At 46.5% G+C, this 22,259-nt stretch overlaps 1 protein-coding gene across 3 annotated transcripts in view; it reads right to left on the bottom strand.

The window, feature by feature from the left end:
- STEAP3 (STEAP3 metalloreductase) overlaps window positions 1-22,259 on the bottom strand; it is a 62,350-nt gene that overhangs the window by 12,841 nt on the left and 27,250 nt on the right. For all 3 annotated transcript variants that reach the window (XM_066345554.1, XM_066345556.1, XM_066345555.1), the window contains exons 2-4: window positions 9,282-9,781; window positions 7,179-7,706; window positions 235-399 (exon numbers count right to left, since the gene is read on the bottom strand). In XM_066345554.1, coding sequence (XP_066201651.1) covers window positions 235-399; window positions 7,179-7,706; window positions 9,282-9,773 — 1,185 coding nt within the window. In that variant the 5' untranslated portion in view covers window positions 9,774-9,781. The remainder of the gene's footprint in view (window positions 1-234; window positions 400-7,178; window positions 7,707-9,281; window positions 9,782-22,259) is intronic.

The following is a 22,259-nucleotide window of genomic DNA, read 5'->3' on the forward strand; positions in this document are numbered from 1 at the left end:
TCATATGCTTATATCTGGTTTCCCAGATGTCAGGAGGATAAGCTTGTGCTAGGTAGCCCCTTCATTGGGAGACTCACATGGGTACTCAGGGCTTGGAAACCGCTGGCATCTGACTGAGCAGTCCTGCTGTATAAATGGTCACAACTATGGCGGTCTGAAAGGGGGGAGGTACTGGCCTCTGCCAGGCGAGGCAAGGTCAGGCTGCGGCCCGCCAGCAGAGGCACACTACTTTACCTGAACGAAGCTGAACTCCCTCCAGTTGAGTGAGTTTGCAACGGATGGCAGTGAGGTGACAGCCAGAAGGGACAGCATGCCAAGGGCCAGCACTCCCAGGGAGAGATAGATCTCCATCCTCCAGACGTTTTCCTCAATCCAGAGGTGACTCTTGTTGGTCAAGACCTAGGGTGGATGGAGGGGAAACATGAACACCGTGGTAGTGGTTGGTGTCCTGGGCGTAGGCGAGTGAATACCTTCAGAATCAAGATGCAGAGTGATGACGAACATTCCCACCAGCCGTAGCACGTCCCTGGCTCTGCTCTCAGTGCTTTACAGTCAGATCGTCTAAGCTTCACAACCACCCCACAGGCTAGAGGTCACTTCTGCTCTCATTTAACAGAACAGGGAAATGGGGCAAAAAGGAAAAGTCTCTTTCACATGATCACACTCAGCTAGGAGAGGGCAGAGTTGGGATCAAGACCCGACAGTCTGGCTCCTAAGGCATGGACTCCCTCCCTGTGGCTATTACAGACTTGCCTGGGGTCAGCCAAGCAGACTGGGCACATGAGTCTGGTAAGAGTCGGAGAAATCAACAAGACAAACAGACCCTTCCAGCATGACCATATCATCAGTTTTCTTATCCCCAAATACCCCAAAGGAGGGAGGAGAAGCTCTCCTAGCTTGGAATCCTGTCAGCCAGATGGGCTCGCGTGTCTGCTGCCTGCTTGCTCCTCAGACCCAGTGCCTTCCTGACCCCTCACAGAGCCCCCGTCACTTCCTCGCGCTCAGGGCACAGAAAGCCACAGACACTAAACCAAGGGTCCCCAAACTTTTTACACAGGGGGCCAGTTCACTGTCACTCAGACTGTTGGAGGGCCAGAGTATAAAAAAAAAACTATGAACAAATCCCTATGCACACTGCACATATCTTATTTTAAAGTAAAAAAACAGAATGGGAACAAATACAATATTTAAAATAAAGAACAAGTAAATTTTTTTTTTTTTGTATTTTTCTGACGCTGGAAACGGGGAGAGACAGTCAGACAGACTCCCGCATGCGCCTGACCGGGATCCACCCGGCACGCCCACCGGGGGCGACGCTCTGCCCACCGGGGGGCGATGCTCTGCCCCTCTGGGGCGTCGCTCTGCCGCGACCAGAGCCACTCTAGCGCCTGGGGCAGAGGCCAAGGAGCCATCCCCAGCGCCCGGGCCATCTTTGCTCCAATGGAGCCTCGGCTGCGGGAGGGGAAGAGAGAGACAGAGAGGAAGGGGGGGGGCAGAGAAGCAAATGGGTGCTTCTCCTATGTGCCCTGGCCGGGAATCAAACCCAGGTCCCCCACATGCCAGGCCGACGCTCTACCACTGAGCCAACCTGCCAGGGCCAGAACAAGTAAATTTAAATCAACAAACTGACCAGTATTTCACTGGGAACTATGGGCCTGCTTTTGGCTAATGAGATGATCAATGTCCAGTTCCATATTTGTCACTGCTAGCCGTAACAAGTGATATGACACGCTTCCGGAGCCGTGAGGCGTGCGTCCTGCATCACTGGAAGTAGTACTGTACGTGAGCAACACCACATATGGTACTCTAGGTGCACAGGATGTGGATGCATCCTGTGCTCCTCTCACTGACCACCAATGAAAGAGGTGCCCCTTCCAGAAGTGCAGCGGGGCCGGATAAATGGCCTCAGGGGGTCGCATGTGGCCAGTGGGCCATAGTTTGGGGACCCCTGCACTAAACCCATAGCATTTCCTGAGTCAAAGCCCCCAGTTCCTACTTCCCATCCAAACCTCCACTCTGTCTAACACATGTAGCTCTGGCTTACTACTGCCAGGCAACAGAGACTGGCATCCACATACCAAGCTTACCAGTGAGCACTTATAAAGCACCTACTGTGTGCCGGGCCCTGGGTTGCAGAAAGCAAAGACACCTGTCCTCACAGAGCTGATCCCACTGAGCTCCAGGGACACACAAATCAGAGGTCTGTATGGGCCTGGAGATTCCCACCCCTCCCTCCCCACCCAGACTCTTTGCAGCTGAGCCTCTTCCAGCTCAGCCGACACTCACATATACCGCACGCACATGAGAAGAACTTTTATTAAGGTCCTTCCATTAGAACAGCCATTTCCAAACGAGACCAGGCAGCACACTTCCTGGAAGTCAAGGTGTTCTCTGAGAAGTGCCATGAAACGCTGGCACTTTACTTCTACCAGCAGGACAAGGAAGAGCATTTCCATTAGGAGATGCGGAAAAGCTTTAGTCCGCAGGCCTCTGCTTAGCAAAACAGAATGATTCACACAGGTTTTTGAGAAAGTATTTCAGCAGGAAAAAAAAATAGTTAAGCCAATTACCATATAATGTTAAAAATGAATCTAGTGGGTTGAGCAAAATAGTTGAGTAGCTTATGAGAAAAAGTTTAAAATACTCGTGTCTGGGGATTCAGCTTCTCATCCTGACCAGGAGTCACGTGTGACTCTGGGCTTCCTTCTCTGTACCTGAGAAAGCTGGGTGAGGTCCTGTCTAATATCCTGTGACTCTGCCAGTGTACCAATACCAAGCACATGCCAGTGGTAGCTAGAAAGTGGCTGATACCACCCTGCCGAGGGCAGATGGCTCCCATGTAACTGCGCCGGAAGGAGTCTTACTCACACCTTTGCAGCGTCAACAACCACTAAGTAAGTCATCTCCTCGTTGCAAGTTGTTTGCTCTTCAAGCATACTTCATTAGTCACTGCTTGCTGCATCTTGGTAAGAGCAGGCAGTTAATGTCACAAGTCAGAGTTTGGATGATTACACGCATACCACAGTTGCCTGCAAAATGTCCTGTGTTTTCCTCTAATATTTCCACTCTGCAGGGATACTGGAAAAGGGTGGGGAGGGGGCAGCGAGGGAGCAATGGGTGGTATAGAGCCTGCAGGGGGATCTGAATCCAGCTCCCTTCAATAGCTTGTAAGAGTTTTACCCAACCTACCAAGCCCCAGGAATCCCAGTCAGTCCTCAGGGCTGAGTGACCTGTGGCACACACAGCTAGAACACGGATCTAACAGCTCTTCATTTCCCCTAGTAATTCTGCCATGTTTAAAGCTAGTCAAGACGGCCACCTTGGGAAGTGTTCTTCATCAAGAGCAGATGACATGGTGGCTGGCATTCACATGGCATTTTCTAGTCCCTGAAGGTTGCAGGTAAGAGGCTGAAGGACCCAGGGCCAGGAGGACCAGTGGGGCTGCAGCATTAGCCCCGTTCCATGTCCCAAGGGTAACGAGTGGGAAGGGGGTGGTGCCGACCTGGAGAAGTGGTGGGCAGGATGTGGAGGGGCAGCCCATAGTGTGGGGTGGGGGTGGGGAAGAGAATGGCCTTGCAGCCCCATGGCCTGGATTTCAATGTCATCTCTGCCCTGGGGCAGTCATAGGACCCTGGCTCATGGCAGTGCTCTTTGTCACTGTGTTACTGCAAGGACTGAAAGGAGGACGGCTGTGTGAGGAACAAGTAGCATGTGACTGGCATGCTTGGGTGAAGACCTAGTCACAGAGCTCTGAGTCAGAAGGAAGACAGACAGACAGATGAGTAAATGAGTGACTAGTGTGCATAAGAAAAGTCATAGAATGTAGACAACATGCACTTTATGGATGTGAGCATGGAGAATGGGGAAGATGGGCTGGCGAGCCTAACAGAAGTAGGGTTTTGAAGGAAGACCCGAAGTAGGTCAGACTGTCAGTGTTGCCGAGTAGAGAGCCCAGACCAAGAGGAATGAGCTTTGCCCACGCATGGGGCAGTATGGGACCTAGTGTGACGTGCCACAGGAGTAGGGGAGCGCCACTGAGTGCTTTTCAGCAGTGAGATTAGACAGTGCTCTCTGACAGCCTACACTAGATTTGGGACAAGGGGGAAAAGAAAACTGTGTTGGCTAAACGTTTTCTTTTATCTTGATCTTGAAATACATTTGTAGGGAACCATCCAAGTAAATCAGAAACACTGTGCAAATATTAGTTATTGTTTGCAATAATACAGTCAATAAAGATGTTTAGAGAAGTTTTTTCTATAGCAGGGGTACAGCTCTGCCTCCATGTCTGTGGACTGGGGGCTTGAAGGAATCTTACAGTCCCCAGTTCCCTGGTCAATGTGATCCCTTTGCCCAAAGGCCCAGTAGAGCGGCTAGGATGGTGAGTGCACCCATCAGGAAGCCCTGAGAGGGTAGCCAAGGGCAGGATGGGAAAGTCACATGGCAAACACCCTGGAGGCACTGCTGTTAGGGGCCGAATGCAGAACAGCCTCAGGGGCCCAGTCTCAGAGCCTGAGAACAAGGCTGCGCTTTGAACACCTCAGGTCAGGCAACTCACCACTTCTGGGTAGCTCTGTTCTGTGTTATGCCCCTTGCCACCTTCTAACCATCTCCCCTCCCCCATATACCCACATCAGCCCTGGCTCTGCCCTCCATACCTCTGCAGAACAAGTTTAAGCCCCTTTGTGTGACAGGTTTTTGCTGTCTCAGAGAGTGATCCAGTCCTGTGGGAGTGATGGTTGCCTGGCAACCACCACCCTGGCCTCCAGCCCTAACCAGCTTTGGAACTCAGGGAAACTACCTGGCATGTGCCCCTCTGTGCCCTGGTGTTTGCATCATGAATTACCCCTGGCAGGGTGGAGAATTAAGAGAAAGGTCATCAGAGGGTGTGTGGGCGTGGGGGTGGGCTAGGGGAGAGTAAGGATTTGCCTTGGGTGGGGCATTACCTTCTTCCCACCTACTGCCTGAAATGTGTCACCCAGAGATGCCACCTCCTGGGCAGCCAACACTGTGCCAGTCCCAAGGAACCACACAGAGATGCTCTTTTTTTAGAAGAAAATATCATCAAAGAGCATCAAAAACATTAGCACTAGGAGAGACCTTGAGCTACACAACCGGGCCCTAAGGACAAAAGAGGGGCTGTGACTTGCTCAAGGTCAAGGTCTTTGCTCCAATCAGTAATGTTTAAGGACAAGAGTTCTGGGCTCTGGCCTTCAGATTCTTCCCACCTCCAGAACCCCCCACCCCAGCCAAGGGAAGGGACAAGATTGTGACCCCAGGACCTAGGAGAGTATACAGTGAATGAATGTGATAATGACCTCAGTTCTGGGATCGTTCATTCAACGGTTCCTCTGGACTTATTTCCCCTATAGAAAGTGGTGTGGATATGAGCATGGACCTGGAGGAGAGCTGCATCTGAATCCCAGTACTGCCACTTTCTGGCTGTGTGACTTTGGTTAAGTTACTTAACCTCTCTGTGGCTCAGTTTTCTCACATGTACAATATGGGTAGCACAACACCTGGCTTATAGGGGTGAAATAAGGGCTAAATGAATTGACACTGACAAAGTTTTTAGAATGAGACCAGGAACATGGTGAACTCTTTCTAAGAACATGTGACTATTATTTTTTCCATTCCTCTCATTTCTAGTAGGCATCTTGCTTCTCTGCCTAGAGTGTGGTATTCTCCCTTTCTCTTATGAAAGCCTAAATCCACAGCTGCACGATGCCAGGTGCCTGTGGGTGGGAAAGGACGAGGGCATTTGAGAAGCTGCCAGCAGGATACCTGAGAATGAGTAGGGGCTGAGGATGGTGTCTCACAGGCAGTGGTCCGACCTTGCTTCCTGGTCCTGCTCTTGGATATGGCCCAGCCACCGGGGGATGGCTGTGTGGTTGGTGCACTTAGGGCACAGTCTCACCAGAACCCCTGCATTCCCCCAGGCTGGAACAGAAATGGCAGGCCCCATCCACACTGGAAAGAAAGATGGAGCAGAAATGTCTCATTGGCACCTGGACCTCACTCTGTTGGAGGACTAGCATCCCGGAGTGGGCGGGACCCATACACCAGTCCAGGGGCCGGACACTGGAGGTGGAATGAAGCAGGCTGGGAAACTACAGAAAGACGTCACTTGCAGACCTGAGTGTGGGACTCAGGACTGGGCCTGGTGAGTCTGCAAACTGGGAGAGAACATCAGGAGGACTGCTTCTGTGGGTGCAGGTGCCAGCAGGTGCTGCCCGCGTTGCTACCTGGCTTGGCCAGGGGCACATTCCACGCAAACCCTGCTGGTAAAGAGCAGCAGCGGCATGTCAGCGTGTGGGTGTCGTGAATGAAGGAGTCAGTGCTACCCTGCCCCCAAATCCTGCTCCTACAGGTGCCCTCATCTCAGCCAATGGCAATGCCATTCCTCCAGGTGCTCAGGCCAAAATCTCAAAGATAGCTTTGACCACCCCATGTCCACCAGCAATTCTGTGAACTCTGGCTTCAAAACCTCCCTGCCCCTCTGCTGCTCCCACTCCCCCTGAACCTCCACTGCCTCTCACCTGGGTTCCTACACAGCCCCCGCATTCTCTCAGCATCCACCTTTGACCCCTACTGCCTGTTTACCAACAGCCTGGGTGAGCCAGTTAAAACATCAGATGGATGGATCACTACCCTCTACTCAAAAGCCTTCACTGGCTCCCTAGTTTACTGAGTCCAAGGCTGAAGCCCACCCTTAGCCTGCAAGGCTTCCCCAGTCTGGCCTTTACCTGTCAGGTCTCACACAGCACAGGGGCCACCTGGCTGTTCCTCTAGGTGCCAACTGGACCCCACCTGAGGGTCTCTGTTCCTGCTGCTCCCTGCAGGTTGGGGGCTCACACGCACCACCACCCCGCCTTCGGTCACATATCACCCCTCACGTATTCCCAAGCACCCTTTCAGCTGTCCCCCACCACTCTCCTCTGCCTAATTTTATCCTTAGCACTCTTGACCTTCTCAAAACCCTCTATAACGTACTGTTGGATTTGGTCAGGTCTCCCCCGCCTGGGCCGTGCCCACGAGCCTCGCGAGTTTCACATTGCGTTCACTGATACCTGGCCAGGGCAGAACCCACAGAATGCCAGTGACACAGGTGAGACAGTGACGGGTGGGCTGTGCCCACCAGCATGCTGGTCACGGTACCCGGGCAACGGTGTGGACGGTACCTGCTTGACGGCGAGGTTGACCAGGTCGTAGCGGTAGGAGACGCGCAGTGGCAGGCAGACGCTGTAGGCGGCGTGCAGGGCGGCGCAGAAGAAGCTGAGCAGGCCGATCTGCTTGCGGTGCTGCAGCCAGTGGTCTAGCCAGTCGGGGAAGCGGCGATACTTGGTGCCACGCCACAGCTGCAGAGCGGCTGCCAGCATGCCGGGCAGGTAGACCAGCGACAGCAACACGTAGGCCACGCACGGCAGCGTCGTGTTGACCACGGACAGGGGGAGCTTGTAGAACTTGCTCTGGCCCTCCTGCACGTAGGGCTGCAGCACGTCCCGGACGGAGTTGTAGGTGTAAAAGAAGACGAAGAGCCCCAGGGCCAGGAGGGTAGGCACCTTCCAGCTCGGGAGGAGGCGCAGAGGCATGGCCTCCACCTCCCGGGCCGAGGCCAGGGACCCCATGTCCACAGGCATGAAGCCCATGGCATGCGCCAGCTCGGAGATGGTGCGCTTGGCTTCTTGCTGGTCACCACAGATGGGCACCTGCGGGGGGAGGAGAGGGGGAATTAGGGTCACAGGCCACTGGGGTGGGCAAGGCCTCAGAGAGCAGCAGAGCCTACCCCCCCCCCCCCAGCAGCTGAAAAACCAAGGTCCAGCTGTGCCAGCAAACGGGATAGCTGGAGCAGAAGTGGCTCTGACACCCAGGCTAGGGGTCTCTTTGCCCCCTGTGGCCTCCCAGACTGTGGTCCAGCAGTGCCCACTACTCAAAAAGAACACCAGGCTCACCTACCAGTGAATGTTTTGCCCAATTCATTACCATCAGCCTCCACAAGCAAAAATAAGCAGCTCCCATGGCCCCTAGGAATTGGTGCTTCAAGGACTTTACACGTAGCTGCAAATGCAGCTCTACCCCTCAGTCCAGGAGTGTCCCCTCTGTTCTTGTTCCTCAGGCCCTTTATGGTCCTCAGCCAACACATACCATCTGCACAAACCGGCCCCAGCCTCACAGTCCACTGCTCCCGCCGCGAGCTACTATGCAAGCACACTGGTGTTCTCAGGGCCCTGTGCACTCCGTGGGCCCTGCTGACACTGCTGTGATCAGTCTGATCTCCCAGCCCTGGTTCAGCACATACTGTGTACCGGGCTTAATGTCTGTGATCCCTTAGCCTTGCCACAGGCCTATAGAGAGATACTACTGTTCCCGTTGTTTAGGTGAAGAAACTGAGGTCTGTGCCTTTGCAGGTTGTTTCCTCAGCCTAGAAAGCCTTGTTGCTTAGTGTGCATAACAACATGATGTGGGCCAAGGCCAAGGCCAAGGTTGACCTTGAAGTCTTCCCCAGCCAGCCACCAGCTCTGTTCCTTCCAGGCCCTACACCCCAGCACTAACCCGCAGTTCCCGGCCTGTCCGCGCATGGGAGCCCTGTGATGCAGGCTGCATACAGGGCCCTGCAGACAGGTGGCAGGCCTGTGTGCTCTTCCACAGCCTGGCATGGAGCCTGCAGAGGAAGTACCACGTGGATCCTGCCTCCTTCCTCTAGAAACATGCTTGGCCTCTTGGTATTAAAAACGACCTTATCTTAGTAAGAGCCCCTTCTGCCAGGAACTGCATGCAGCTCTGGTCATTATCTGAAGCCATTTCCTACCCTTAGAAAAACCTGCTATTGACTATTTTGAGAAATTCACTCAGTTCTTGGAAGCCCAGCGAACAAATGGATGACAGTTTGGGACAAACATATTACCTCAGAGCTTGGTACATAAGTGTGTTACTTTCCCCTTTCTGAGTCCAAGTCTAAAAGCAAAGTTTCTTTCCTTTTTGACTTTAAACATAAATAGAGAGCCATCAACTGTTTCCTCTTTGCCCCTTGGGTAATCAAGTTACCACAGAAGAAGAATATGAATTTCATATTTATAGGAACTAGGTTCAAATCCACCTCACCAACTGTGGGACTTCATCAATATCTCTGAGCCTCAGTTTCCCCCTCCATAAAATGGGGCTCTGCAGTGATGTGAGAGGGGCGGAGAAAAAGGGCACAAAAAGCCTGGTGCACTGAGGGCCCTCAAGGAAAGTTAGCCATTCATATCTTTTGTTATGATGGTTGTTATCCGCCCAGCACCTACCTGCCTGTTCCCATCCCTCGGGCCAGCCTGCAGGGTCCAGGCAGAGATGACGTTGAAGGCCTTGACCACTGTGCAGGTGGGGAAGAGGGAGGCCAGGTACTCAGCGTTGGACTCCTGGTGCTGCAGGAGCTCCTGCTCCGTGGGGTTGCTGACATCCACCAGGATCTTGCCGGTTAGCTCGTTGCTGAGACACAATAGTGAGGAGTAGTGCTCCCGGAACACAGCCACGAAGATGACCTGAGGGGGGCCTACTGCCTCCCCCTGGAAAGTCACTTGTGCCACTGAGGGGAACAGCCCAGCCATGCGTTTGGGGTTGCGGCTTCCCACGACCACGCTGAAGCCAGAGCTCACCAAGCGTGTGGCTAGGGAGCGGGCAAAGTCCCCACTGCCCAGGATGCCCACTTTGGGGGCCTTACTGCAGGCCTCAGCAAGGCTGCTATCACTGCCCACCAGGTGGCGGCTGATCAGCGGCTTGTCCATCTCTCCTGACATTTTGGTGGCTAGAAGAGAAAACAGGAGCCTGGTCAATGGAGGGCCCCTTCCTATCACCTGTCTCTTGTTCATTGTAACTGCATTGTAACCCAACAGGACTTCATGAGTGTTAACATGTGCCAGTATGGGGTGGCGGGGGGGGGGGGGAGAGACAAGCTGAATGAGACGCCACCCTGAGGAGGACACACATCAGAAAAAGGAGGAGGAAGGACCTCTGCCTTCCACCCTTTGTCCTTCCTGCTAAATCATTTCTTTGGGACAAACGAGCCAGAGTGAGAGTGCTGAGAAAAGAGGGTATGGAGTGTCATGATCCTGCTGTGCAATGGTGCCTGGACAGTGTGAGAATCTGCCCTTTATCTCCGTCCTCACCATCTCTGTGAGTGGTCTTGGATTACCAGGAAGGGTAGACATGTTCCTCTGCTGGTCTACATTCTGCGTGTTGGAACGGTACCTCTGATGCTCTGCCCTACGGAGATGCTGAGCAGTTGGAAGGCAAGGACCTCATCTTATTTGATTTGGACCTCCCTCTTTATAACAGGGCTGGTGCTCAGTATTTGCTGACTGAATGAACAGCTACTGAAATCTCACCTCTGAGGGTATGTGGGGGTGGGTCATGACACTGAAGGGGCTCTCAGACTGGGGGTGGGCATCTGCTCCACTGAGCTGGAGGTGTGAGTGCACACGGAGGAAATCCTGGACTTAGGCCAGGACTTTGCAGTAAACTTACTGGGAAAAATTACATTTAATTGTTACCAAGTTCTAACTGAAATTTGCCATTTCCTTTATGCATGAATGTAAGCAATAAACCACAGTAGCATTGAGTGAGTCATTCACAGGGAGTCTGTCACCCATACTGACCAATGTGACAGCACATATTTAATTGTGAAAGTTTTCCAAATACTGTTTAAACTCATCACTAATTTCAAATCATTGTAAACAGGAGCACCTAAATATATAAAGAAAATATTTAGTAGCTTTAAAGGGAGAAATGGGCAACAATACAGTAGGGGATGTCAATCCCCACCTTCAACAATAGATAGATCATGCAGACACAACATCAGCACAGAAACACCAGACAGCCCTGTAGCCTCCTCATGTGTACATGGAACATGCTCCAAGACAGGTCATATGGTAGGTCATAAAACAAAACTTAACAAATTTAAGAAGGTTGAAATCATATCAAGTATCTTTTCTGACCACAGCAATATGAAACCAGAAATCAGTAACAGGAGGAAAACTGGAAACTTTACAACTGTGTGGAAATTAAACAGCACATCCCTGAAAAACCAGTAAGTCAAGGGAAAAAAGAGGGAGAAAAATTTTTTTTTTTATTATTAAATGAGAGGCAGGGAAGCAGACAGACAGGCTCCCACATGTGTTCTGACTGGGATCCACCTGGCAAGCCTCCTAGAGGGTGATGCTCTGCCCATCTGGGGCCACTACTCTGTTGCTCGGCAACCTAGCTATTTCAGCACCTGAGGCAAGGCATGGAGCCATCCTCAGCGCCTGGGACCAACTTGCTCAAACCTTTCAAACTATGGCTGCCGGGGGTAGGGAGGACAATGAAAGAGAGAGAGGGAGGGATAGAGGGAGAGAGAAAGGGGAGGGATGAAAAAGCTGATGGTAGCTTATCCTGTGTGCCCTGACCGGGAATCAAACCCAGGACTTCCACACTCTGGTCTGACATTCTACTGCTGAGCCAACTGACCGAGGCTGGAAAAAAAATCTTGAAACAAATGAAATTGGAAACCAAAACATAAGTGATGCAGAAAAGGCAGTTCTAAGAAGGCTATTAATAGCTTAATGCTTACACAAAGAAAGAAAAAGTTCTCAAATCACTTAACTTTACACCTCAAAGAACTAGAGAAAGAACAAACCAAATCCAAAGTTAGCAGAAGAAAGAAAGAAGAAGGTCAAAGTGGAAATAAATGAAACAGGCTAGAAACACAATAGAAAAAAAATACTAAGACCTGTTTTGTTTTGAAAAGATAAACAAAATTGACAAATCTTTTACATGACTAAAAAAAAGAGAAAATAAAAGTAAAAATAAAAGAGGAGAAATTACAACTGATATAACAGAAATACCAAGGATCATAAGAGACTAGTATGAACAAATTGGATAACCCAGAAGAAGTGGATAAATTCCTAAAAAACATACAATCTACCAAGACTAGACCAAGAAGAAAGAAAATCTGACAGACCAATGAGTAAGGATATTGAATCAGTAATTTTAAATTTTCTCAACAAAGAAAAAGTCCAAGACTGGATGTCATTACTGGTAAATTCTACAAAACATTTAAAGAAGAATTAATGCCACCTGACCGGTGGTGGCACCATGGATAGAGCATCGACCTGGGATGTTGTGACCCCAGGTTCTAAACCCCAAGGTCACCGGCTTGAGCATAGGATCATCAACATGATCACAAGGTTTCTGGCTTGAGCAAGGAGTCACTGGCTGGTCTTGAGCCCCCTGGTCCAAGGCACGTATGAGAAGCAATCAATGAACAACTAAAAGTACCACAAACAAGTTGATGCTTCTCATCTCTCTCCCTTCCCGTCTCTCTCTCCTCAAAAATAAAAAAAAAAATGTTTTTTAAAAAAGAATTAATTCCAATCCTTCTTCCAAAAAAGTGAACAGAGGGATCACTTTCAAGCTCATTTTATGCCAAAATTACCTTAATACCAAAAATAAGGACACTGACAGAAAAAAAAAATTACAAAATAATATCCCTGATGAACATATATGCAAAAATCCTCAACAAAATACTAGCAAACAGAATTCAACAGCACATTAAAAGAATCCTACACCATGATTAAGTGGGATTTATCCCTGACATGCAAGGAAGTTTTGACATATGCAAACCAATAAATGTGATATATCATATTAACAGAATTAGGAATAAAAATCACATGACCATCTCAGATGCAGAAAAAAAGCATTTGACAGAACTGAACAACCTTTCGTGATAAAAACTCTCACAGAAGTAGGTATAAAAGGAATATATCTCAGCATGATAGAGGCCAAATATGACAAGTCTACACCTCCCACCATACTTAATAGTAAAGAGCTGAAAGCTGTTACTTTAAGATCAGGAATAAGACAAGGATACTCACTCTTGCCATTCCTATTCAACACAGTACTAGAAGTCCTAGCCAGAGAAATCAGGCAAGAAAAAGAAATAAAAGGCATCCAAATTGGAAAATAAGTAAAACTGTCACTATTTGCAGATAATGCAATCCTATATATAGAAAACCCTAAAGACTCCACCAAAAAAAATTGTTAAAACTAATAAATTAATTCAGTAAAGTTGCAGGATACAAAAATCAATACATAAAAATCAGTTGTAGTTCTAGACACTAACGGTGAACCATCTGAAAAAGAAATTTTAAGAAATCTCATCCACAATATCCTCAAAAGGATAAAGAACTTAGGAATAAATTTAAGGAAGTGAAAAATTTGTACAATGAAAACTATGAAACATTGATTAGAGAAATTAAAAAAAACACACAAATAAATGGAAAGATATCCACATTCATGGATCAGAAGAATATTGTTAAAATGTCCATACTGCCAAAGTGATCTACAAATCCAAAGCCATCTCTATCACAATTCCAATTACATTTTTTACAACTATAGAGACTATCATTTTAAGATTATTCAAAAGACTGCAAATAGCTAAAGCAACCTTAAGCAAGAACAAAGCTGGAGGCATCACACTTCCTGATTTCAAACTATATTACAAAGCAATGGTAATTAAAATAGTATGGTACTGGCATAAAAACAGACAGATAGACTAATAAAACAGAATAGAGAGCCCAGAAATAAATACACATATAATGTCAACTAATCTTGGACAAAGGTGTCAAGACTACAAATGGGGAAATGATACTCTCTTTAATAAACAGTGTTGGAAAAAATGCATATTCTCATGCAAAAGAATGAAATCGAACCTTTATTTTACACCATACACAAAAACTAACTCAAGATGCATTTAAGAAAATGGACCTGAATAACATGTTTCCAAAGAAGAAATACAGGCCCTGGCCGGTTGGCTCAGCGGTAGAGTGTTGGCCTGGCGTGCAGTAGTCCCGGGTTCGATTCCCAGCCAGGGCACACAGGAGAAGTGCCCATCTGCTTCTCCAACCCTCCCCCTCTCCTTCCTCTCTGTCTCTCTCTTCCCCTCCCGCAGCCAAGGCTCCATTGGAGCAAAGATGGCCTGGGTGCTGGGGATGGCTCTGTGGCCTCTGCCTCAGGTGCTAGAATGGCTCTGGTTGCAACAAGCGTCGCCCCAGAGGGGCAGAACATCGCCCTCTGGTGGGCATGCTGGGTGGATCCCGGTCGGGCGCATGCGGGAGTCTGTCTGACTGCCTCCCTGTTTCCAGCTTCGGAAAAAATGAAAAAAAAAAAAAAAAAAAAGAAGAAATACAAAATAGCCAATGGGTACATGAAAAGATGCTCAACATCACTAATAATTAGGAAAATGTATACCAAAAGCACAATACATAACATCTTATACCTGTTAGGATGACTATTATCAAAAAGTCAAAAGATAATAGATGTTGGCAAAGATGTGGAAAAAGGGATACTCTTGTATGCTGTTGGTAGGAATGTAAATTGGTACAGCCAGTATGGAAAATAGTATGGAGGCTCCTCAAAAACATTAAACATAGAATTATCATATGATCCAGCAATCCCTCTTCTGGGTATTTATCCAAAAGAAATAAAATCACTATCTTGAAGAGAATTCTGCACCCTATATTCATTGCATTATCCATAGTAGACAAGATATGGAAACAACTTGAGTGTCTGTTGATAGATGAATAAAGAAAATGTGGTATGTATATACACATATACATTCAACCTTAAGAGAGAAGGAAATCCTGTGGGACATTATACTATGTGAAATTATCCAAACACAGATGTTACTTATATATGGAATCTAAAAGTCAAACCTTCCAGAAGGCTCTCTGGGCATCCCACCTTTAGGAATGGACATCAGTGTCTCCTTGGAGATGACACACAGTGCAATACTAAAAGGCTATGAAAACTGTACCACAGACACATTACAAGGCAGAAGCAGCATCTCCTACTTTTAAGATGCCCTCTGTATACCAGACTGCCTTTCTATGAGTGATAGCCACCCAGTCCTCACAAGAACTCCACAAAATAGGTACCTTATTATCCCCAACTTAAAGAGAAGGAAATTGAGGCTCAGAGGGACTGAGGGTGTGCAGAACAGGATGCTGGTCTGTCTGCCTCTGCAGGCTGACTTCACCAATAGCCCAGCTTAAGGGATCTGGACCAGAAAGAAAGTAAAGACTGACTCCCCAGGGACTCATTCCAGAGCTCCTTGTGGTCGGTCAAGGCTGGATGGACACACTGGTCCCCTTCCCAGTCACTGGCTCAGCCATCGGGGGACACCAGCCACAGGGAGCGAGCTCTGCCCTTAGGGGAAGGAGAGGAACCACACTGAGGCCTCTAACCCAGTGGTCCCCAACCCCCGGGCTGCGGACCGGTACCAGTCCATGGGCTATTTGGTACTGGTCCGCAGAGAAAGAATAAATAACTTACATTATTTCTGTTTTATTTATATTTAAGTCTGAATGATGTTTTATTTTTAAAAAATGACCAGATTCCCTCTGTTACATCCGTCTAAGACACACTCTTGACGCTTGTCTCTGTCACATGATACATTTATCCATCCCACCCTAAAGGCCTGTCCGTGAAAATATTTTCTGACATTAAACCAGTCCGTGGCCCAAAAAAGGTTGGGGACACTGCTCTAGACTATCTTCTCCACATTCACTAGCCATTTGGAGGAGCCCTAGAAGGTCCCCTTCAATGCCATCTTCTGATTGCTTTCTCCTTTCCCCTTCCACCCAAGTAAGTACGGTGTGAACACTTCTAAGAGTTTAAAGATGAATGAGATGTGGTCCACCTCAGAAGGTTTACAGGCTGGTTTTCAATGGCGTGTGTATATAAATGGTGAGACAACATGCACCTGCCCAGGACTGAACAGGGCAGCATGGGGAGTGGTCCCGGCATACTAGGGCTCTTGCTCAGGACGCAGGCTGCACTTTGGGAGGGGAAGCCAGGCTGGTCTTCGTGGCACAGGACCTCTGCTGGTCCTTGAAGAAGCCCACTTGTTTACAGACTCAAAGCAAAACCCAACCCACTGAAAGGAAAAAAGACAATGAGATCCAGACTTTGAATGCTGTCTATGTGTAACCCAGACTGAGCGGCGCTGGTGGGAAGGAACCGTTGGGAGCTGGCTCTTGAGTCTCAATGCTCAGAACCGAACTCAATATTTGCTTCATGGGGAGCTAAGCATGGAAGCAACTCCAGAGAAAGAAGCCATGGACAAGGGTTGGGAAGACCTTGGACTGGTACCAGCTTTGTCCCAAACTGGCCAAGATAAGGGATCCTCACTGAGCCTGTCTGGGTGGCTCTAACATGAGATCCTTTCTGAACTCACCCCCCTGGAAGCCTAGGAATCTATTCAAAGTTCCAGATTTATGGTCCTAAGGGGCCCTGTGCAGGACGGATGGAAATGAAGCATAAAGCACCTCCAGCTTGACCAGGCGGTGGCACAGTGGATAAAGCGTCGGACTGGGATGCGGAGGACCCAGGTTTGAGACACTGAGGTTGCCATCTTGAGCCCGGGCTCATCTGGTTTGAGCAAAGCTCACCAGCTTGGACCCAAGGTTGCTGGCTTGAGCAAGAGGTTTCTCACTCTGCTGTAGCCCCATGATCAAGGCACATATGAGAAAGCAATCAATGAACAATTAAAGTGCCACAACAAAAAACTGATGACTGATGCTTCTCATCTCTCTCCGTTCCTGTCTGTCTGTCCCTATCTATCCCTCTCTCTGACTCTCTATCTCTGTAAAACAACAACAACAACAACAACAAACACCTCCATTGTGCTTTTGACCATCGCAATTCAGTTTCTAGGACAGGAACCAGCCAGGTGGTAATGCCTGAGTGAGGCCTTCACCCCAGCTCTGTGTTTTCCTCTGCAGTTCTGATACAGGGACAGCCACTGCTGGGCCAAGTGCTGAGGTCAAATCATAGCCATGCTCATCATTTACTAGCTGGGTACCTTTGGGCCTTAGTCCCCTCACCTTTCAAATGGGGACACTAACTACACCTTTCCACAGGGTTGTTGTGAGGATGAAAGTTATTAATTCGTGCAAGAGCTCAGAGCCATCTCTCCATGGACACATGTGAGTGTGTGTGTGCTCCTGCTGTTCTGAGGTGCTTCGTGAGCAGTGGTCATGTCTCAGAATTCTCCTGCCCTTCCAGTGCCCAGAACAAGGCCTGCTTGCTGCTGGTGTAAAGGCTCACAAGGGTAGGACATGTGGGGCAAGTCCTGGAGGCCCTAGAGGTCCAGCAGAGACCGTGTTGCCTGAAAGTCAGAGTGACTAATCCAGGCTCTGCCCGGCTCCCTGGCTGTTCTGTTTACAGATCTGGGGAAGGTAGAAGGAAAGGGGATCAAATTTTTGCTTCGTGGGCTGAGCCTGCAGCCTACACACAGATCTGTCCACCTGCCCTGCCCCCCAAGCTGCCAGAGGAAAAACCGCTGTGGCTCAGGCATGCAAGAGCTGGCACAGACCACAGGTCCTAGCCCTTCTGAGTCTCTGCCCAGGGTCACAGATCCCTCCCACTTCCCAGCAGAGCCACAACAGGGGGTATTTCTGGTTAGGAGCCACGCCTGGCCCAGGGGCCTGACGACCAGCTCCTGCCAGCTCCCGGGCAGGCCACTGATGTGGCTGTCACAGCATGGGTGGCCCTGTAGCCTGTTCTGCATGGGCAGCAGCCCTCAGACTCAAGGGGCTGGGGCGGGCAGCAGCCGCGAAGGAATAACCATTGGGTCGGATGTGGGCGGGGACAGACAGTAGCTGCCTGTGCGCTCTGCAGCTAGACTAGATGGAAAGATGGTGGTCAGCTGGGGCGCCTCCCACCCCCACAGAGGCCGAGGCTGACTGAGCGAACATTTCCGGCCCAGGCTGGCCTCCAGGGACTTGTCCTCATGCTGCCCATGGTTATCTTCAAATTTTGTTTTTAAATTTTATCTGGTAGTAAAATTAACTGGGGGGGGGGGATACATTCTTATTACTGCTACATTTATTTTACAAGTTAAACATTTAAAATGTTATAATGTGTGCACTATAATGTTATATACAGAGTAAATCATACTTAAACATATAAGTGTAAAGGGATAAGGCTAAAATTTAAGTAAAACAGGAACTCTAAGCTTTCTTTTAAAAATTTTTTTATTAATTTTAATTTATTGTGTTTACATGGATTCAAGTGTCCCACTGAATATAAGTCCCTCACCCCTACCCTAGTGTCCTTCATTACACCCCTTTGCCCTTCTCCTCCTAACACCCTCCCCCCTTCCCTCGGATTTGCTCTCCTGTTATCTGTATCTATGAGTTATGTATATATAATTTCACTAATCCCTTTAACTTCCTGATCTCATCCCCTCATCCCCCTTCCCTCTGACAGCTGTCCCTCTGCTCCCTGTGAACCCGCCTCTGCCTCTATTCCGTTCCTCAGTTCACTTTGTTCATTAGATTCCACATATAAGTGAGGTCATATGATATTTATTTGTCTTTCTCTGCCTGGCTTACTTCACTTAGCATAATAATCTCCAGGTCCATCCATGCTGTCACAAAAGGTAAAATTTCCTTCTTTTTCATGGCCACGTAGAATTCCATTGTGTATATGTACCACAGCTTTTTAATCCACTTTCCACAATGGACATTTGGACTGTTTCCAGATCTTGGCTATTGTAAACAATGCTGCAATAAACATGGGGGTGCATATCTTCTTTTGAATCAGTGATTTGGTATTCTTAGGATATATCCCTAAAAGTGGGATGGCTGGGTCAAAAGGCAGTTCCATGTTTAATTTTGTAAGGAAACCTCATACAGTTCTCCATAATGGCTGAACAAGTCTGCATTCCCACCAGCAGTGCAGGAGGGTTCCCTTTTCTCCATACCCTCGCCAGCACTTAATCTGTGTTGTTTTGTTAATGAGCACCATTCTGACAGGTACGAGGTGGTATCTAATTGTGGTTTTAATTTGCATTTCTCTGATGATTAGTGATGTTGAGCATTTTTTCATATGCCTATTGGCCATCTGTATGTCCTCTCTGGAGAAGTGTTATTCAGTTCTTTTGCCCACTTTTAATTGGATTACTTCCTGTTGTTGAGTTTTAGAAGTTCTTTACGAATTCTGGTTATTAACCCCTTATCAGATGTATTGTCAAATACGTTCTCTCATTGTATGGGTTGTCTTTTTATTTTGTCATGGTGTCTTTAGCTATACAAAAGCTTTTTACTTTGATATAGTCCCATTTGTTCATTCTGTTCTTTATTTCACTTGCTCATGGAGATATATCTGGAAAAATATTACTACAAGAGATATCGGAGAGTTTACTGCCTATGTTTTCTTCCAAGATGATTATGGTTTCACAACTTACATTTAAGTCTTTTATCCATTTTGAGTTTACTTTTGTGAATGGTCTAAGTTGGTGATCTAGTTTCATTTTTTTGCAGGTAGCAATTTCCCAACACCATTTATTAAAGAGACTGTCTTTACTCCACTATATGCTCTTACCTTCTTTGTCAAATATCAATTGACCATAAAGGTGTGGGTTTATTTCTAGGTTCTCTGTTCTGTTCCATTGATCTGTATGCCTGTCTTATGCCATTACAAGGCTGTTTTGAGTACAATGGCCTTGTAGTATAACTTGATATCAAGAAGTGTGATACCCCCCACTCTATTGTTCATTTTCAAGATTGCTGAGGATATTCGTGTTCTTTTTTGGTTCCATATAAATTTCTATATCTTTGAAGTATGTCATTGATATTTTATTAGGAATTGCATTGAATTTATAGATTGCTTTGGGTAATATAGACATTTTAATGATGTTTATTCTTCCTAACCATGAGCACGATATATGCTTTCACTTGTTTGTATCTTTCTTGATTTCTTTATCAGTGTTTTATAATTTTTTGAGTACATGTCTTTTACCTCCTTGGTTAAATTTACTCCTAGGTACTTTATTTTTTTGTTGCAATAGGGAAGGAGATTGTTTCCTTAATTTCTCTTTTAGATAGTTTACTGTTGGTGTATAAAAATACCACTGATTTCTGAATATTAATTTTATATCCTTTCACCTTGCCAGATTCATTTATCAGGTTTAGTAGTTTTTGACTGACACTTTAGGGTTTTCTATGTACAGTATCATATCATCACCAAATAATGATAGCTTTACTTCTTCTTTTCCAATTTGGATGCCTTTTATTTCTTCTTCTTGTCTGATTGCTGTGACTAGGACATCCAGAACTATTTTGAATAAGAGTGGTGAAAGGGGGCACCCCTGCCTTGTTCCTGATCTAAAGGGGATTGGTTTTAATTTTTGTCCATTGAGTATGATGTTGGCTGTGGGTTTGTCATAAATGGCCTTTATCATGTTGAGGTATGTTCCCTGTATTCCCATTTTGCTAAGAGCTTTGATCATAAATGGGTGCTCGATTTTATCAAATGCTTTTTCTGCATCTCTTGATATTATCATGTGATTTTTATCCTTCCTTTGTTTATGTAATAAATCACATTTATTGGTTTGTGAATATTGTACCAGCCTTGCCTCCCCAGAATAAATATCACTTGATCTTGATGTATGATTTTTTTCCTGTATTGCTGGATCCAGTTTGCTAATATTTTGTGAGAATTTTAGCATCTAAGTTCATCAGGGATATAAGCCTAGTTTTCTTTCTTTGTAGTGTCTTTACCTGGTTTTGAAATGAGGATGATGCTTGCCTCATAAAAGGAGCTTGAAAGTCTTCCCTCCTCTTGAATTTTTGAAATAGCTTGAGAAGGATAGAAGTTAGTTCTTCTTTGAATATTTGGTAAAATTCACCTGTGAAGCCATCTGGTCCAGGACTTTTGCTTGCTGTGAGTTTTTTGATAACTTTAAATTTCATTTGTTATAATTGGTCTGTTTAGGTCAGGGGTCGGGAACCTATGACTCGCGAGCCAGATGTAGCTCTTTTGATGGCTGTATCTGGCTCACAGACAAATCTTTAATAACGTTAAAAATATAAAACATTCTCATGTATTACAATCCATTCATTTCCTATCACTCATGTTCATAGTTGTGGGTGGCTGAGAGCCAATCACAGCTGTTCTCTGGGACAACACCAAATTTTTATTGGATAGTGCATAACACAGACGAGTCATTGTATGGCTCTCATGGAATTACATTTTAAAATATGTGGCATTCATGGCTCTCTCAGCCAAAAAGGTTCCCGACCCCTGGTTTAGGTTTTCTGATTTTTCCAGATTGAATTTTGGAAGATTATATGTTTCTAGGAATTTATCCATTTGCCTAAGTTGTCCAATTTTTTGGCATACAGATCTTCATAGTATTTTCTTGCAATCCTTTGTATTTCTGCAATGTTAGTTGTTACTTCTTCACTTTCATTTCTAATTTTATTTATTTGAGTACTCTCTCCTTTTTTCTTGGTCAGTCTGGTTAAAGGTTCATCGATCTCATTTACCTTTTCAAAGAACCAGCTCCTGGTTTCATTGATCCTCTGTATTGTTTCTTTAGCCTCTATATCATTTATTTCTGCTCTGATCTTTATTATTTCCTTCCTTCTACTAGCTCTGGGCTTTATTTGATGTTCTTTTTCTAGTTCTTTAGGATGCAGGGTTAAGTTGTTTATTTGAGCTCTTCTTGCTTCTTAAGTTTGCTTGTAATGCTATGAACTTTCCTCTCAGGACTGCTTTTGCTGTGTCTCATAAATTTTGAGTTGTTGTATGTTCATTTTCATTTGTTTCAAGGAAGTTTTTGAGTTCTTCCTTGATCTCATTGATAACCCATTCATTATTTAATATCATAGTATTTAGTTTCCAAGTGTTTGAATGTTTTTCAGTTTTTCTATTGTAGTTGATGTCTAGTTTCATGCCATTGTGATCAGAGAAGGCGCTTGATATGATTTCAATCTTCTTAAATTAATTGAGACTTGTTTTGTGTCCTAACATGTGGTCTACCCTAGAGAATGTACCATGAGCACTTGAAAAGAATATTTATTCTGTTGCTTTGGGTTGAAAGGTTCTGAAGATATCTATTAAATCCAGTTGATCTAGTATGTCATTTAAGGAGGTTGTTTCTTTGTTAATTTTCTGTCTGGAGGATCTATCCAATGATGTTAGTGGGGTATTAAAATCCCCTACTATTATAGTATTGCTGTTGATCTTGCCCTTTATGTTCATCAAAATCTGCTTTTTATATTTAGGTGTTCCTATATTAGGCACATTGATATTTACAGTGGTTATATCCTCCTGTTGGATTGCTCCCTGTATCATTATGTAGTAACCTTCTTTATTCCTTACTATAGCCTTTGTTTTAAAGTCTATTTTGTCAGATTTAAGTATTGCTACCCAGCTTTTTTTTTTTTTTTCATTTC

The sequence above is a fragment of the Saccopteryx leptura genome, chromosome 7, assembly GCF_036850995.1.
Source record: "Saccopteryx leptura isolate mSacLep1 chromosome 7, mSacLep1_pri_phased_curated, whole genome shotgun sequence".
Lineage (NCBI taxonomy): Eukaryota > Metazoa > Chordata > Mammalia > Chiroptera > Emballonuridae > Saccopteryx > Saccopteryx leptura.